The following is a 19,758-nucleotide window of genomic DNA, read 5'->3' on the forward strand; positions in this document are numbered from 1 at the left end:
GGCACAATGATATGGGCTGGTCTTTGTCTAGAATGCAACACACTAAAACTGTATACATAGTATACAACACATAGTATTACTGATTTATCAAAGAGTGAAACAAAGCACAGTAAGCATTTCTGTGAAATATTTAAGTATATTTTTATATCAACCACTGTGGCTGGTCATAGATGATAAAGCATGCATTAAATGCCCTGTTCTGACTTTCTTCCTTTAAGGTGATCCACATCACGGGCAGACTGAGGATAAGAATGGCGCTAACACACAATCGCAACGTGCCCAATCAGATCATGGGCATGGTGGTGGTCGCCCATGCTCTCCCTCCTCCCACCTTAAACGAGGTTCGCATCGACTGCCAGATGTTTGTCACACGGGTCAACATGGACCTCAACATCGTCTACTGTGAAAATAGGTACTTCTTCCTTCCATAATTTGTTCATCGATATCACAAAGTGAGATGGGATTTTGGTTTATATATTCAATTTTTTTGTAGGTAAATCCTAGATGTTAAATTGCTTAATTTCTCACACATAATGTATTGTACATGTCATTGCTGTCAAAAAAAAAAGAAAGAAAGCATCTCCAAAATAGTAACTGTACATTAGAAGGCAAAACCATTCTTGAACTTTAAATTAATGTACGTTAATGTAAAGGAGCATTTGATATGCGATTTCAAGTGATGGTGGTGCATTTCTATTGGTCCATTCATCATGACATTTTCACACAATGTAGAGGACAGCCATGTTCAAATGATATGGAAAAATAAAAATTTTATAAAAATGGAGATTTATTTTTGGACAGTGACAATATATTAGTTTCACCTGTATGTGCAGTGCTTGATACTTGCTTGTGCAGCATCTTTTGAAAACTCAGCCTGGAAAGACCTTCTTTGTACTTTTAAAACCTCTGAGAAGCCTTTTCTGTTCTGAAAAATGAGAACATCTTAATTTGGTCTGGCTTGAAAGGAAATATCTTATTAGTTTTATTAGTTTTATTTATGTCTCTGGGATTAAAGTCACCCCAATGTCTGCTGAATTTTTTACCACTCCCCTGCACTTAACATATTTATGAGGGAATGGCATCAGGCCAAGTCTGTTGCACAGTTATCATCATGGCAAAGGCTCTTTGAACATGGCACTTGATAGCAATCCTGCCCCCTCTCTCTCAGAGTCAAGCTTTTTCTGTAGACAGTCCAACTTTATTTTGGTATCCTTACAGTTACAGTTCAGCTACAAGGTCATGCATCAATTAAAAGTGCACTTTTTTATTCATTTTAATAAGGGACTAAGGAGTGTGTAAAGTACTTATTGTTGACCAATCAATCGCTGATTGTAGAAGGGATTGCAATTATATGTTTGAATATGATCTATTTGTTGTGTCTCTGACAGCTTGGTTGCAAAAGCACTACAGATACACTCTGAAATGTCTTATTATTCTCCTCCAGAATTAGTGACTACATGGACCTGACACCTGTGGACATCATAGGGAAGAGATGTTATCACTTCATTCATGCGGAGGATGTGGAGGGCATTCGGCATAGTCATTTAGACTGTGAGTACCTACAGGCCTTGGAAACTGTAACATAACCGTTGTTCATAAATATTGTGTGCTGAGGTTACTTGAGCAGTATGAATGTCATTATATTCTCTAGTGGAGCACAACAGTGACTGGTCAAAGCCACCTTCAGCTGAAAGCCTGGAAAGAACAGGAGCCGCCTGTTCCACAGCAAAATTATTAGAGCACGGTAACTATAGCACGTCAGGGTAACAAGCTCTCCCCAGACCAGCCAGTGCTTCAAATGTAAACTACCATCAGGTAGTTTATAGAAAGATCAGTAAGAAGTAGCTAATCTGCTTTTATTTCTTTAAAGCTCTTTCATTCCTTCATGGGATACTGTTGTATGTGTTTTGAACAACTTCTATTAAGAAATAAGACTGTTTCACAAAGGTCACTATCATGTTAAATAGTTGAGAGCAAGTAGTATGAGACCTTTTACTTTACATCATGATTGGTTACAAGTGGATTTCAAGTAGCATTCTTATCATGAGCATCGGCTTTATAAAGATTATGACACAGCTTTGGTGCCGCAGCTTTAGGTTCAGCTGAGTAACAGAGGTTTAACCTGAGCTCTTTGGTTATTTTATGGCTGTTGTTAAACAGATTAAAGCAGCCCTGACACAAGGCTTCAACTGTCAACCACGGTTCCACCTTAAAGGGACATTTTTTTTTCATGTTTGAAATATAGCTTGTACACACAAGGCTGCACAAGTGGGCACTCAAGTATTCAGCTCCTTTCATATTTTATTTAACAAAGAATTCATATTATTGACATTAATAACAATTTATGTACATTTATGTAGTGCTTTTTAATTTATATTTCAACCTTCCTAGGTTCCATTTGACATGGACAATATGAGTGTCTGTTCTTACTTACTGTTCTTACTCTTACTGTGTCAAAAGACTTTTGGCTCCCAAGTGGCGCAACCGTCTAAGTGTTGGCCCCATCGCAATAACGAGTTTGGTCCCCAGTGATGCTACAGCCATCCATGGAGTCCAAGAGAGCACAAATGACCTTGCTCTCTCTGAGTGGGTAGGGACAGCCCTCCCTTTTTCCCCATCACTCAGCATGATGCAGTGCAGACATCTGTTAACTGACATAACAGAACTGGGGTTAGCGGTCTCCTCCAAGCACGTTTAGCTGTCCAATGACATTGCATTAGGTGCAGTTCGAAAACATGTGGTGGCTGGCTTCACATGACTCGGAGGAAGCTTGTGTTTGCATTTGCCCTCCTAGCTCTGGTAGTATCATGTGATTGGGGGAGTCCTAACTAGTGGGTGGAATTGGATATGACTAAATTGGGGAGAAAATTCTAAAAAAAAATCTTTAAACGTTCCACAAATACCACATTTGTCTTTGTAGGTAGACAAGGAAATGTTTTATTATGATTTGAGTTGGGTGAAATGTTCTTATTGTGCATAAAGTCTTATTTTATGGAAAGGAAAAAACACCCTTTACATCTTTGCTAATTTTTTAGTCATTGTTTAACACTGAAACAGAAAAAAGTTGGACATAGTAACTGACTGTGTAATAAATTATGTAATCGTCAGTAATCACTTAAGACTTCTTAGCATTAATTGTAAAGTATGACATTTCTCATGTAGTTCCCATTATTTGGCCTCAAAAACAGATCAGGCCAGCTCCCTGAGAACTGAACAGGGCTGAAGATTCAGATTCCCCATCCTGCGCCTCTCAGCGCTCCTCTTAGGTTAAGCTGCACACTTCTCCATGTACCACCAGTGCATTTTGATCACACTTTACACCATGTAGTATTCATCTTGGCAAATACCCTGCAGGAAAACTCTTTGAAGGCTCCTCAACCTTTGGAGCGCTCTGCTTTCATCGTTCTCGGCAGGAGGGCCGCTGACCGTCTGGAGGAGCATTCGTGCTTTTTGAATATCCTAAATCATCTGTTAAGTGTGTTTTGGCAGGGCACTTTTTTTCTCCGCTCTCCTCTCCTCTCCACGGTAATGGCAGAAATTCAAAGCGTCATTGAGAGCAGCGTAGCGTTTCATACAGTAAATGCGCGCTCGCCTCGGCAGCAGGCAGGTTGCCATTATTTAAGTAGCGAGGGCTGAGGCGCGGGCGCGGGGGGGATAAATCCCTCACTTTATTAGGTGTTTGCGGAGGAGGACGAGTGTCCTTGGGGCTGCTGGTGGAATTTGGAGCTGTCTGATTAGATATTGCAAGTTCAACTGAATTAGAGCGCAATTACTGCTGCATTGCACTGTCCTTTTGCCTTAAAAAGCCACCAGATTGGGTCCATTAGGCCTTGATTTGAAATCCAGCAGAGAGAAAGGAGAGAGGAGTGGAACCCTGGCCTGGATTACATTGATGAGAGAGTAAGAGGGAGAGAGAGGGAGAGAGGCCCAGTCTCCGGCTTCCCCCTGTCTAACCCTCTATTACGCATTAGAATGGCAGCAATCAACATAAATGTGGAAGTGCTGGGAATGGCCAGTCACAAAGCTACTGTGGCAAGAATTTCACTTCACATTTTAGAGTGCAATACGGTTTAAAAACACAAGCTTAGACAGTAAAATCAGTGCTGAACTATTAATTTACAAAATGCAGTTAAACTGGACTTGAGTACTATAGCAGTTCAGCACTGACAATATTTCTATACTCAGACACTTCAGACTGAAAGTGAAACCTAAGAGGATTTAAGCATGTGGTGTAACTCAGCCCCTTTTACATATAGGCTCAGTCAACAAATATTTCTGTAGAGACACATTACTCAAACTAAAATTCTGCATTAAAAGCTTTTTTCACCCTCAGATTAGCTTTACCAACTTACAAAAGTTAACTGCGGACATTATCATGACGTTTCCACAAAATATTATAAGAATGACCTAACAATGTTGTTATACAGAATCTTGTAAAGGGAGAGAACCTAAATACTTAAGTTTGAAATGTAAATCTTAATTTTAAATCATACCTAGCACATGATTTACATTAGCCAATAGCCGTCAAGAAACTGCAAAACGAAGGAAATTCAACAGTATTCAACTAGTCAAAATAACGTTCTACACTGTAACTATGTTGCACTTTGTCAAGAATATTGTGCATACACTGTTCATATATAACCCCACCAAACATTTTAGTTCAGTCTGAGTTAATGGCAATAATCATCGTCATCGCTGTTCTATCAGAAGCTCATCACGCTGTGTCTGTGTGTGCGTGCTGAAGGAACGGCAGCGATTCTCAGTGCGGCCGCGGCTCTGCTGATTGCCAATCAGAGAGTGACATCAGGTCACACGAGGCCATCAGATCAGCTGGAGTGAGGGAAATGAGAGAGCGTGTCACTCTGCACTAACCTCTCTGCCCCATCCTGCCTCAGCAGGGCAGCACACACACACACACACACAGCGTGCACACACACACAGCAGACTGACAAGTGCCAGCCTGCAGATAGTCACATTGTTCTCATGTGCTATGAGTAACATTATGCCATCTTTCATGAGCTCTGTTGAGTGACACATTAGGAAGGCATATGGTACAGTGCGAAAGTCATAGGCTCTTATGCAGGTCATGAAGTTTTCTTGCCAGTAGAAACACTATATAACACTAGAAAAAATACAGAAAAGCACAAATACAGAATAAAATAGCAAATGTTGTGATGTAGTCAGAATATGGATTTATTCAAGTCCTTCAGCAGCACATCGCACAGTTTTGAACTCTAGTTTTGGCAACTCCTGTCCTCCTTCATTATGCAAGTGGATCATCATAGATATCTAATTTCCTCAAAATATCCTGAAAAATAATTAACTTGTACATAGTGGCTGACTGACTGGAAAGTAAAGAATTAAACTGAAGCATAGTCTCTGACTTTTGCACAGTACTGTACACAGTAAAATTGTGTTACTGTAATATTTGTATTTATTCTAATATTAGTGTTCTTCTAAGAAGATAAACTTACTGCCCAATAAAGAGTTTTTTAAATATAATTTTCTCAGGTGCCTAAAACTTTTGCACAATAATGTCTTATATAAGAACAAACAGTGTTTGGAAAAAGGGAAAGTTCTGAAATTCGATGGTAGGGAAAGCAAACACTTATATTAAGTAGTTGGAAAAAACAGCAACAACCATATAACTTAAACCTTCCTAACATGGTTTCAGCCAACACTGTCACAAGCTCAACAAATCTGATATTTATGCTTGTTCCAGGCCATTCAGCACATTAAAGCATCTGTTCTTCTCCTTTTCTTGTCTAATTTCCATCCATTTTCAAACTGTCTTCTGAATCTACACTGAAGACAAATGCACCCCAACTCGGAAAATCTCAAAGTGATACTTGTAATATAGATTTATATCTAGATTTATTTTCATGTGTTTTGTACACTTATAGATTGTTAATTACCAGTGCATCACATTGGCCTCAGTGATAAAATGCTTTGTCATTTACTGCATCACTCAGTTTAAACGTATTACATCCTCTTGTGTTAGCTTGCCACTCGTTGTGCTTGTTCTACATGACTTCCCATTACAAAACGAATGTGGCTAGATGTGCTTGGACTGGTGTGCAAACAGCAGCTCCTCTTAAAGGCGTTTGATGTGAGCAGATGTTTTCTATCTGCAGAAATGTAATGTGACAGAGCTGACCTCACCTCAGCCACGGAACAGGAGGAACATGCCGTAAATTAACAAAAGACGTTCCGCTACACAGCTACACGTCATATGCACTGTGTAAATGGTCTGTGTGTGTGCGCATATGAGTGTGTGTGTGTGTGTGTGTGTGTGTGTGTGTTTTTCACCAGCCAAGAGAGAGAGAGAGAGAAGACAGAGGGGGGTGGGAAAAGATGGCTCAGAAAAGTGTAGAGAAACCCCAGGAGAGTGGAGCTGTGTGCCTGAAGGCAGACTCATAGAGCTGCTCTCTGTAGACTAGTTCAAACTGACTTTAATGAAAGACTCCCTTCACTGCTTATTGAGCTTAAAGACAGACTCCAGCACCACAGAAAAACACTCACACACACCTGCTACACACAGCTGACTTTATATCAATTTCCATTTTTATCAAATTTACACAGCTGTAAAGAAAAGCATTTAATGTCTGCAAAAATTGGTAGTCTATCAGGTTAGACACTTGGGATGTATTAGAAGATGAGTTAATTCAAAGGTTTTTAAGATAAGATTTAATTAAAGGGCACAAATTTCTCTCAACAGAACAGATTTCAGATGATCATAAGGACCTTCTTTTGTTGTAGCCCAAGCACCTCAAGGATCGACATTCTGCATTCTGAGTTGCCCTTTCTGCTCACCACAGTTGTACAGAGTGGTCATCTGAGTCAGTCTTATCAGCATCAGTAGCCACGTTTACATGTAGCCTAATAAACCGTTATTAATCCGACTAATAGCTCAATTGGAATAGAATACGTCCATGTGTACACTTCAATCGGAATAGTCTTGTCCTATTGAGGCCATTCGGAATACAATTTCTAACCGATTGAACGAAGTGGGTGATCCTGTAAATAATCTGTTAAATAAATGAATAATAGCCATCTAAACGCCTGTATTCGATTACATTTCCAATCAGAACGTGTAAGTACGTTCTGCGCATGTGTGTCGCATCTTAGCAAAAGTTTATAACGTTCAACATGGCGGGAGCAGAAACTGGTCTGCAAAAGAGACGGAGCTTATGCTCTGAGCTTTAAAAGACGGCGGTGGGGCGGGCGTCCAGCTTATGTGTCTCAGAACATGCTGTCTTCCTCTTGCCGCTTCCTTAATAAGTACATGTGATGTCCATTTTTCTGAGACTCACATATTTTAAAGCAATTAAAAACACAAGCGCGCCAGCTGAAAACTCATGCTGACTGGACCTCACGTGATGTTGGCCGTCATGGTAACAGTTACTCTAAGTGGTACTCCACGCATGCACATCATTTTGGATCAGATTACTTGTAGTGAGCATGTAAACAAAGATTTTCCTCAACTGTTGAATAGAGTGAGCATATATAAACATAGTCAGCGGGCCAGTTAAACTAAAACGAATATCAGTATCTGAAAACCCCCATACACAGCCTTCAAAACCCCACACTGCTGGGACAGGAACTTTTACAATAGACTTTTTTTAACCTATTGAAAAAAAAGCAGAAAGTATCAGATACTTTTCTTTTAGTGACACTGCTTTTTTAACTATAGATGTAGAGATGTTTTAGATATACACTCACCAAGCACTTTATTAGGAACACTGTACTAATACTGGGTAGGGCCTCACATTGCTCTTAAAACAGCCTCAGTTCTTTGTGGCATGGATTCCAAAAGATATTGGAAATATTACTTAGAGATTCTGGTCCATGTTCACATGACTGCATCATGCAATTCCTGCAGATTTTTCGGGTGCACTTTTACGCTGTGAATCCGATGTTCTACCACATCCCAAAGGTGATCTATTGGATTCAGATCTGGTGACTGTGAAGGCCACTAAAGAACATTAAACTCGTCATGTTCATGAAACCAGTTTGAGACGACTTTTGCTTTATGACACAGCCACCAGCCTGGACTGTTGACACAAGGCAGGTTGGGTCCATGGATTCATGCTGTTGGTCCCAAATTCTGACTATACCATCTGTGTGCCTCAGCAGCAATTACGATTCATCAGATCAGGCTAAGTCTTTCCTACATCTTCAATTGTCCAGTTTTGGTGTGCCTGTGCCCACTGCAGCCTCAGCTTTCTGTTCTTGGTTGAAAGAAGTGGAAATGGATGTTGTCTTCTGTATTCTGATTTGCTTTTGTGTTCATCACAATTGTACAGAGTGGTTATCTGAGTTACCATAGCCTTTCTGTCAGCTTGAAACAGTCTGGCCATTCTCCGTTGACCTCTCTCATCAACAAGGCATTTCTGTCCGCAGAACTGCTGCTCACTGGATGTTTTTTCTTTATTGCACTGTTCTGAATAAACTTTAGAGACTGTAGTGTGTTAAAATCAGCAGTTACAGAAATACTTTAACGATCATGCCACAGTCAAAATTACTGAGAACACATTTTTTTCCTCATTCTGATGGTTGATGTAAACATTACCTGAAGCTGCTGGACCATATCAGCATTATTTTGTGCACTAGCTAATTAGATAATTGCATGAATTTTTAGATTTTTAGGTATACAGGTGTTCATACTAAAATGTTTCGTACACACACACACACACTGTATTGGTATCAAAGTCAAAATGTCAATATTGGTAAAATTTTGAACAATGCCCAGCCCTAATGCTCACATGGTCATTGTCCATTTCTGCTTTGAGAACACGTTCTTATATAGTCATTTCTCTAGAGGTGAGGTCACCCAAGGGCCTTTTACAGCACAACACTAAACAATACAAAACATTACAGCACTGTCCGCCCCTCTGCCCAGCCCAGTCCAGTAAAAGGAGATCTGCTTACAGTCAAGAATCTTTTCCCCGTGCCTTCTCTCTCATTCATAAAAGGCTTGTCTTTACGATAATACCCCAATGGACTGCAAGGACTTTTCCATAAAGCAATTTCACGGGTGTAAATTACTTACTTTTATATGACGGTGACTCCCCCTACCTCTCCTGCTGCAAGTGGGGGACACATTGGGTAAAGGGTATCTGAAAGGTAGCTGCTATTATGGAAGGGATCCAAGTGATTAAACGGAACTGAAGGACAGAGGCCTGGCGTAGAGAGAGAGATGGAGAGGGAGAGAGAGCTCGTCCTGCAGGCTAGCCCGAGGCTTCAGGAGAGAGCAGCCAGATTAAAGATGCCGTATTCCTTTTAATGCCTCCAAAGGCTGCTGACGACTTCAGCACGGAAAAAAGAGAGAGAGGGAGAGAGAGAAAGCACGCAAAGGGGCAGCTTCATTACCACTAAATCAATAGCGCAAGCAGGTCCTGATTGATTTAATGGCAGTGTAAGTGAAAGGGGTTAAAAAATAAGGCTCACCTGCACAACAGTGACGCCAGGCAGAGCCAGGGGTGCAGCGTATTGATGGCAATGCAGATGAGCCCAGCTCATTAGGTTTTAAACAAGCAGAGAATGGGCCTGGAATCTGTACAGAATCCGTTTTAAATGGAGCAAGCACTGGTTTTTGACACTGTATTGGTGCATCAGTATCTTGCTGTTTTACAACTGTACATACAAAGTAGCTCCAATAAGACTTTCAACATCAGAACAGATTCCTTCCCAGACCCTAGTTAGTTTTTTGCTTTTTTGCACAAATATCTGAACTTTAATAAGCAGCTTCTAAGAACCTAAGGTTAATCTCTCTAATTAAACTTTTAACTACTTTTCACATGTGATGGAGATTTTGTTGCCCAAAATGGAGAACAAGGTTTAGTTTATCTCCTCTGAGACTACTGCATTGGCTTTCAGTATTCCATACCACTGTGTGTATAGTGTGGAAATGGTGAAGGTTAGAGCAAGGGTATGCCCACCGGGTGCAGCGAACAAGTCAGAAAAACAACATATTTTGTCTCAATTTTCTGCAGTTATTTGTTAGTTTTACATTTACTGGCAAAGAAAGCAGTCAATGAGCTAAAGTCAATTATTATCGCCTCGGGATGGCTTATTAAACAATGTTATTAGTCCCTAATAGTTTTAATTACTGGTCTTCTTTTTGTATAAATCATTCTCCTCAAGGAGCTCTTTTTTATGGAAAGCACTATTTGTGGCTGCAATTAAACTAAGAACATAAATTTACGACTTTGTTCAGATTCTCAACATTTTGGCTTTACAGAGAAATGATTAATGCAAATACATATTGGTTGAGATAACCATTTAGTGCTTAATTTGGCCAAATTTATTGCAGCCAACTGCCACAGTGTCTTACTTGAACAGCTTCAGACAAGGACACAGCATAGGAGACACTACAAGCGGTCACAGCGCACTCTGCTGGGCTAAAATGGGTACTGCAGTCTTATCCACTGCTCTTTACGTGCAAATAACAGAAGCAACAGAGCTAATCTTGATACTCTGAAATTAGATAATGTTGGCTGTTATTTTAAAGCCAACCAGAGGATAATCAATTGTACATATGAAGTCACCACCTATAAATGTTGAGCATGTTAACAAGGCGTTGTTAATCTGCAGTCAAGTAGTAATGCTTTAATTTCTTTTTTCTCATCTCACTATAGTGATGAACAAGGGCCAGTGTGTGACCAAATACTACCGCTGGATCCAGAAGAATGGAGGCTATATCTGGATCCAGTCCAGTGCCACCATCGCCATCAATGCCAAGAATGCCAACGAGAAGAACATCATCTGGGTCAACTATGTGCTTAGGTAAACAGGGCTCTTTCAGTTAAGTGTAATCCCAAATCGCTTTGACGCTTATTTGTCAATGCCCATCAGAAAGGTAGAGGATTTCTCATTTGTGACTGCAAGACTGAAACGGCCAAATAGATAGATCTCTGTAAGCCTCCGTTTAATTTCCTCTCCCTCTGTGGGCCCGAGCAGAGCCTTAGCCTGAGATCATTAGAGAGGTGTGGGCTTTGGGGAGCACTGGATCAATCAGGATGTTTGAGATGTTCAGGAGCAGTGAGTGTAGTGGAGGCTATTTCATGTTCCTTTCAACAGGCTGCTGGAAACAGCTTTCTTTTAGCCCTGTGAATGACTTACCCATCTCATCTATTTCTGTCTTTTTTTTGTGTGGTCAGTAATCCAGAATACAAAGACACGCCCATGGACATCGCACAGCTTCCAAACCTGCCAGAGAAAGCCTCAGAGTCTTCAGAAACGTCTGACTCAGAGTCCGACTCTAAGGAGAACTCTGGTACAGTATCTTTGTTTCCAGGACGTTGTACTGGTCCAGATCATACAAATACATAAAAATATTATAACATGCAATGGAGTTGGGTACATTCAAATTAGATTAAAAAAATGAGCATTTCCAAATCGTACTGATAGCATGTCAAACACTGTTTTGGATAGTATTTTGGATGTTACTCATCTTATGTAAATAAGGGATTAGTGCTCAGGTGCTTGTGTCCACACAGCTGAAGCTGATTGACCAACTATGCTTTAATATAACTGAATAGAGTATAAAAATTCAAACACAAATTGAGTTTATAATACATGTAGTCTCAGGTAAAAGCTTGAGGAGCCGCAGTGTGGGCCACAGTTTACACCCTTACATGCTTGTACATTTCCCACAATCCTCTCTGCTGCACTGGAAACACGAAATCCCGCTAAACCTGGTTAAAATAGACAATTAAGCCTGGGCAGTCGCTTGGAGATATTAATTATGCATTGCAGCAGAAGATTGAGTGTGATACCAGAGATGGTCTGGGGCAGTGAGAGGATGAGACTGATTGACAGACTGGGGAAGCTGCCAGGGTACTGTCCACTGAAACCTCTGCACGGTCAGCCCTTTGCCAGCCTTGAGCACAAAGGTTACAGTCTGTGCCAGCTGTAGCTGGACTACATTGTGCCCTCCCTTCCTCTCTCCCTCCCTCCCCTCCTTTCTGTTCTACTTCCTCTCTATTTCTGTCTCTCATTCACTGACTCCGTCTATTTCTCCCAACATCTTTCTCTTCTTCCTCATGTGACCAAAACAATGATGAGGCTGAGCACTTGATGCATTAAAAACAGATGGAATTAGGATGTAAGAAATATTCTTTTGGGGAATAATTAATATACACGTAAACGTGATGAAGGTTGTCAAACTTTCAAGAACTCAGCTGCTGGATAATAATTTACTTATTCATAAACTACAGTGTATTTCTGTAGTTTCTGTAACATAGGAAGCAGTTTGCACATCAGGTGTTTACAATGGCATAATCAGAGTTTCCAATATACATTTTATTTTCTGCAGTTTTGCCATTTCTTGACATTAAAACAAAGCACAGGGCAGCACAGTGTCCTCTCTCAACAGGTGTATCGAGTGCAAACTGAATAGATGTAATTCATAGTGTGACTTGTTATGCAATGAAATATGCAACTGCATAACTGCTGTTCAGTTTTTTATATTATGATATAAAGATAAATTGTAGAATGTCATAAATACACATTATGTATGATAAAAAACAGGTTGTGACTTTACTGTGACTTTAAGATAGAGAGAAACTGTTACTTTACAAGACAGTTAATCCTCTTGTAATCCTCTTCTATGATCGTGATGATTTCTCAACACCCCACTCCCTTTCTCCTTTCCTCCCAGAAGACAATGATAACTCCAAGTCAGATGGGAAGGGAAATCAGTCTTCAGAGCACAGTGAGGACCCAGAGTCGGACAGCAAGAAGCACGCGGGTCGGCAATCAGAACAGGAGATGAGGCGGCAGGAAGAGGGCGACAGTTCCAGTAACCCCGAGAGCCAGGACAGCGAGGACAGCCTGGAGCCGTCCGACTGCGAACCTGAGCGTAAAGATGGGCGGCTGGCCCAGCTAGGTGGTCTGCGCATCAAAGTTGAGCGATACGGTGACGGAGAGGGGGCAGAGCTCCGGGACTCTCTCTCGTCCTCCTCTGAAGAGGAAGAGGACGACGATGAGGAAGAGGAAGATGAAGATGAGGCTGGCATGAAGGATTGCAACAGTGGTGGAGAGTTGAGTGGCCCAGCAGTGAGCAAACACCAGAGAAGGAAGAAGAGGAGGAAAAAGCAGCAAAAGTGGGAGGGCAGTCGCCAACGGCTGCGGCTTTCACCCCCAGCTGCCGCCACCCCGAGCCCCGGTAGCCTAGACCCTGCTTTGGGTGAGCAGCCCCCCTTGCTTCCACCACCCTCCCCCGCCACTGCTTCCGTGCTAAAGATCAAGACAGAGATGGCTGAGCCCATCAACTTTGACAACGACAGCAGCATCTGGAACTACCCACCCAACCGCGAGATTTCCCGCAATGAGTCGCCGTACAGCATGACCAAGCCCCCGGCCACCCACGAAACCTTCCCATCCCCCCAACACACCGGCCTTCAGGTGGCCATCCCAGACTCAGTCCTCACTCCGCCCGGCACTGAGGGTGGAGCAGGCAGCCGGAAGCCTAACTTCACCAATAGCAGTAGCAGTAGCAGCAACAACAGCAACAGTGCCCCCAATTCAGCTTCTAGCTCAGCTTCTGCAAGCCTGGCTCCACCCCCATCCAACTCTGCAACCACCGACCCCCTCTCCCCCCCTCTCTCTGCCTCACCACGGGACAAGCAGCAGGGCACGCCCACCTCGCAGGGTTCCCTGCTCTACAGCAGTGACCTGGAGGCCCTGCAGCGGCTGCAGCAGGCAGGGAACATGGTGCTTCCTCTGGTGCACCGGGTCACGGCCACCAGCACAGCAGCTGCCCCACGTGTCTACACCACTGGTACCATCCGCTACGCACCAGCTGACGTCACGCTGGCCATGCAGGGCAACCTGTTGCCCAATGCCCACGCCGCCGCAGCCGTCAACTTCGTGGACATCAACGGGCCCAGCTTCGGCATCGACCCCAAGACGCCCATGGAGATGCTGTACCACCACGTGCACCGGCTCAACATGTCCGGACCGTTCGGAGGCGCGGTCAGCGGAGCCGGACTCACACAGATGCCCGCCGCCAATGTCTTCACCACAGCCGAGGGACTCTTCTCCACTTTGCCCTTCCCTGTATACAGCAATGGCATCCACTCCACGCAGACTCTGGAGCGCAAAGAGGACTGAATGCAAAACTCCAAGACCATATTACTGTGTTCAACTGTGTTCAAAAGGACTCTTTTAGAGGCATAAGACTGTGTTTCAAGTTGGGGGGGAAAAAATGAAATGTTCTAGCACTTTGAATTTCAAGCAATCGCGCTTGTGTAATTGAAACAAATGTTTTTTTTCTTCCTGTGTCTTTCTATCTCTCTGTCTTTCTTTTTCTTCTGCATCCTCTTCTTCCTCTTTCTCTCTCTTTTTCCCTAGTTGTCAATGACATCTCTTCTAAACAAACTAAACAGACTCGTCTCTATTTTGGAGAGCTCCTTTGAGCCACAGAGAACTCGCCATCCTGTGTTGTGTGGTTTCTCTGTGGTGAAACAAGGCATACTTTTTGACTTCCTTATGTTACATCCTTACCAGGATGTCTTGTATATTTAAAGGCAATTCAAAAAGGAGATTGACATGAAAAGAAACTGTTCTTGTTTTTATCAATATCTTGATGTGATCAAGGTTGGCGCAGACAAAAGGATGTTACCCTGTTTGATGTAGTTGAAAGGGTTTTAGGGTTCTTTCTTAACGAGGGAATAGTATTTTAGAAATAATGCTTTTCTTCGTTTTTTTTATAGCTCAGATTTAACTTACAAACCATGCATTTAAAAAAAGCAATTTCAGCCGGGTATTGACCTGTGAACAGAATGTTACTATAAACTCCCAGGACTTTGGAACAGGTCAGTGTGAGATTCCTCCAGTTTCTTCATCTTCTTTTTGCAGTTCCATGGTGCTAACATCAACTAACCCTCACTCAGCTGGCTGATGTAGGTACTGTTCCAGAGCTCAGCATGAATGAAGGCTTGAGAGATTTTCTACTGAAAAGTCAAACCTCTAACAGACGAGTTTATTTTTCTTGCGTTCACCCCCCACAGAGAGTGGAGAATGGTCTGGCAGTGACTCAATCTAATTGAGTCAGGAAAGCGATTTGGAGCAGGTTGATTCTGTTTGTACTTTTTAAGTGAATCACTTCTCTCAGTGTAACTGAGGCTAATTTTTGCGTTGTAAACTTGAAGATGAATGTGAAACTCTAACTCTTCCGTCAGAGTTTTTTTTCCTTTCTCCCTCTTAACATTGGAAGCCTAGTACCTTTTCCTATCAGTCTCCCAAAATCAGTTTCCCTACATCCTTCATGAACTCTGGAAACCACATATCAAGGAGATTGTAATATGGACATGCATTTTCAATCAAAAATGTGTTTTGAGAAATCACATTCCTAATTTTTTTCCACTGTTGCCAAAAAAATTGTCACAGTTTGGTGTTAAAACACTGTGAATTGTCGTTTGAAAAAAAAGAAAGTAAAGTAATAAAAGGAAGAAACTGTCACTTCATGTTTTGGCAGCCGTCCATCAAGTCATCTATTACCAAGCGTGATAACCGTAAACGTGTACAATGTGTAAGTGTCATTGGCTGTCAGTCTCCATAGCAATTTCAGTGTGTGTTACTATATGCAGTATATGCCGAGCTGATGTAGCTGTTTCGTCCTTTGTCCTCTCTGTGCTAGTGTGGGCTTGGACGGGGGAACGCTAGTTCTCCCTCTCCTCCCCCCCTACAGTCTTAGTGAACCAGTGGAGGTTAGTGGATTTTGTGTGGTGGCCTTCCAATGTAGTGTCACCTTTTTGCTGCTTCCTTTTGTCTGTATTACTTTTCTGTTCCTGCTATTGCTTTGCTGTCGTGTAGTCTACAGACCTCTCTCTTTCTCTCAGAGATAAAAGACTCTTAACTAGCTCAAAGGTTTAAGGAGCCATTTTTTGCCACTGAGGAATTCTGGGATTGCAGTTTCCAGCTCCAAACTGATGAGGATAAAAACTGAAGTAGCATTTAGACCTAACGTCTAAACTGGAACCTCAAAGGCCGAAGTTGTGAAACACTCCCAGAGTCCCTTGTGCTTCTCGTGTGCATTGGGTGTATTTCATTGGTTTCCACCAAACCTGTTGACTTCAAGGACCCTGCAACTCACAGGACAATAAAAAAAGATCATGGTAGTATTTCAGGACAATAAACAATTTTAAAGATTTCTAAAGAGATGAAAAGAAAAAAAATTTCGCACTATAAAATCTATTTTTATAGGTGTTTTGGAACTGCATGTTTACTAAGTTGATTGTTTGGTTTACTTGATTTTCTTCGGTCCAGCAGCTTTGTCAGCGTTTAGTGTTTTTTAGTCTGTCCAGCAAAGGAAAGGGGGAGCCTTTTGTCTTTTTACTGAATCGGGCTACTCCCGTACATCAGGAAACTCGTGTCTGTGGTTTCTGTGCAGATGTGTTGTTACTCTAACCCAGGTCATGATATCAGTGTTTTTAAAAACGGTAGCGGGGCTTGCTGTTGGAGCAGTTGCAGGAGAGCTTGGCGTCACCACTGGAGGTCAGCGGGAAACGTAGAGTTTAGCGTTTTCTACATTGCAGCGCCAAGCTGTGCTGGGGAGGGGGCAGCTCAAAAACAGACACTGTGGACCAGGAAATACACCCATATGTTACAAACTGAACAGCCGGGCGAGCTGTCTCAATGTTTCTGTGTTGTGTCAAAATGATTGCTGGTGATTTAATCTAAAACTAATCTCAGCTGCTGTCAGATAAATAGTGTTTAAAAATTACAATATGAAAAATCACTTCATTACCTGTGAAAACTGTGTCTGTGTTTTTAACTATTTCTTGTACAATTATACAGATTCTTTTATGAGGAACTTGGTGCCAAGTAGATGAATACGGGAGAAAGGGATTCTCTTAGTATCAATGTTAACAGTGTTATAAATTCTAAATACAAACAAATTAAAATATTAAAAAGAGAAAACTATGGTACATTTTTATTTTATGTTTGTTTTTTTTGTTTTTTCCAAAAAAAAGGAAACATAACTAACTGAAGCTAACTGAGTGCCTGGCTTATTTTTTGAAAAACATCTTTTTTTTTTCATTTACCATGAATAATGCTGCAATTCTGAAATGTACATACTTCATTTTACAACAGGGTTATTTTATACTTTTGTAGGTTTTCATCAGTTTAAGCAAACATGTCATACATGGTTGTCTTTATGTAACACAGTTTTTTACCATCTTACAGGTGCCATATTCATAATAAACTTCTCTTGGATTTGTTACTATCTGGCATCATTTCTTTTCCATTCAGGTCATCCTAAGTGAATGCCACACATCAGTGACGTTCTTTATTTCTATTCGTCTTTATTTCCCGTGTGTTTTTTTTTTTTTCTGGACTTACTTTCAGATAAGCAGTCAATATGTTCTTTGTTGGTGTCATAGTTGGTTTTACGACTCAGGAGGGAACTGATGAGACCAATAGTCTCTCTCTCTCATCCTGACGTGTTCATTCTCCACACACACGCACATACACACACAGCATGCAGTCCAAGTGCTTCCACACACCTGACTGCTTCCTCTCCTTTTTTGGGTCTGTGGCAATCCAGCGCACTCGTATGCCTGGCCCTCTCTGTCAGACATGATGTTTAGTGGTAGTTGAGTGCATTTCTTTTTTCATTGAACAGGAGCTCACGGGTATATTTGATGCTCTATCATACCTCGCAATGTCCTCATAGGGTTTTTCAATTAGCGGGTAATCTAGACTGTGCTATCCGTGTCATCTGCCATACTGATCTCACTGTAACTCCAACGGCAAAGCTGAATAAACGGGGAAAAAAATGACTCATTTTAACAGTGTTTTATTTTAGAACTTTTTCAGCAATGTGCTGACAGGTTACTCTGAGAGACTAAAACTCGCAGATCATTTGCAGTGTTGCTGTCATTTGGATGATTGATTTCAGCAACAGCTGGGTGTCTGGACAACACTGCTACTGTTGCACTGCTTTAAACATCGAGCTGCGGCTTTCAAAGCTGAGGAACTCTGTCACTGTTTCTCCTTTTCTCACTCTCTCTTTCTCACTCTCTCTCTCTCTCCTTCGATCAGTCCTCTCCTCCTTCCTCCCTCTTTCACTGAGGTCTCCTCAACTCCCTCCCTTCTGACCACAGGCGCTGAGGGGAGGTCACAGCCGAAGCCCAGTGAAAAACTCCAGCCAACTTTAAATATTTCACGCAATTTTAAATGAAGGCCATGAATGATAGATCACAAGAGAGGGAGGCAGGGAAAAAAGCCTAGACCTGAAACCTCCCTAATGACCATGAGCTGTCCATCTCCCCATACTGTCCTTATTGGGAATCATCGTGTGAGTTTAGATAGCAGCTCATTAGATCTGCACTCATCTATAGGTACACAGCACCTAAAGTATGCATGAGAGAGGAGCACATGCTCTCATACGTAGACACCTCCTATCTTATAATTACTATACCTTTATATTTGTATCTAATATACCTTTACACAAATTACAGTTCTCCGTTTGAAATTATGAGAATTTGGCGAATCCAAGGATGGTGAGAATAAAAACTGAGGAACTTTGTGGAAGGCTGTGGATTTTAGGCCATTGTTTTTAAATAGTATAGGGCACGTTTTTTGTTTTAAGTAAAGTATGGGTATGATCATATGAAACAACATGTAAACTGTCTGTTCTGATCTAAAAAGTATTATATAATTTGTACTATCATATTCCTGAGTATTAAAGATGCATTAGTACAGGCATGGTTGGCCGATAAACGATACGTTTCATGCACATATCTGCCAATGCTGATACATAAACATATTATAATTTGATCTGTGTCATTTTTTTTATATGATTCTGAAGTAATATTTACAATTTCTTGTATTACTGATTAACTTTATCACCTGTCTGTAAAGCCCTTTGAGCTGCCACAGACATGAAAAGTAAAAAAAAATAAAGATTATTATTATTGTTATTTATAAAATGAAGAAATTGGGACTAAATCCATCTGGATTAGCATTACAGAGAAATGTAACATTTGTTTGTAAAGTGTTTCAAATGCCAAAATAAAACAAAATGAACAAAATGCCAACATTTATCACAGTCAACCAGTGTCATCTAAACAGTCTGCTATTCCACAGTACAATAAATACATCATCAAACATCAGTTTGAAATATTGGTCGAGTCTGATAATTATATGATTCTCATATCCCTGTACATCCCTACTGAAGATAATACAACATGTCCTTAAAAAGTATGTTTTCTACATTAAAGTCATACTAAATAGAAATAAACTATGTATGCTAAAAGTAAAGTCAACAGTCTTTTAAAGTCCTGTTTTTCTACACTCTTATCCATTCAAATAAATCTTAAACCTCCTTAGAGCTGTGTGATATTAGATCAACAGTGGATTAAGCACTCCTGAACATACTACAGTCTGAACGTGTTCAGGATTATCAAGGCTGTCAAAAGAACGCAAAATCGCTGAAGCAAAAAATGATTTTTTTTTTTTTATTATTTTATTGTTGTGGTGCCAAGACACATGAATTGTGTGAATTTAGAGACTCATTCCACCTACAGGATGCTTGCATCGTCAAGTCGCAAATCCACAGTGTGGCAAGACTGACATCTAGTGAGCAAGTCAGGAATTGCTAGTCATGCTTCACTGTGAAACTTCCGAAGCAGAGCTGAGGGCCTGAGGGTCAGTGTCCAGCACAGTTTGCTGATTTTCCTGCTCTACACTCTCAGAAAAAAAGGTACAAAACTGTCACTGGGGCAGTACCCCTCTTGTCACTGG

The 19,758-nt window shown here is 41.3% G+C and overlaps 1 protein-coding gene across 1 annotated transcript in view; it reads left to right on the forward strand.

Moving 5' to 3' along the window:
* LOC118823793 (neuronal PAS domain-containing protein 3) overlaps positions 1-17,233 on the forward strand; it is a 280,083-nt gene extending 262,850 nt beyond the window's left edge. The window contains exons 8-12 of the mRNA XM_036593608.1: positions 219-412; positions 1,445-1,551; positions 10,641-10,788; positions 11,163-11,278; positions 12,665-17,233. Of these exons, the coding sequence (XP_036449501.1) occupies positions 219-412; positions 1,445-1,551; positions 10,641-10,788; positions 11,163-11,278; positions 12,665-14,118 (2,019 nt within the window). The 3' untranslated portion in view covers positions 14,119-17,233. The remainder of the gene's footprint in view (positions 1-218; positions 413-1,444; positions 1,552-10,640; positions 10,789-11,162; positions 11,279-12,664) is intronic.
* The last annotated feature ends 2,525 nt before the right edge of the window (positions 17,234-19,758 follow it).

The sequence above is a fragment of the Colossoma macropomum genome, unplaced genomic scaffold (genome assembly GCF_904425465.1).
Source record: "Colossoma macropomum unplaced genomic scaffold, Colossoma_macropomum, whole genome shotgun sequence".
Taxonomy (NCBI): domain Eukaryota; kingdom Metazoa; phylum Chordata; class Actinopteri; order Characiformes; family Serrasalmidae; genus Colossoma; species Colossoma macropomum.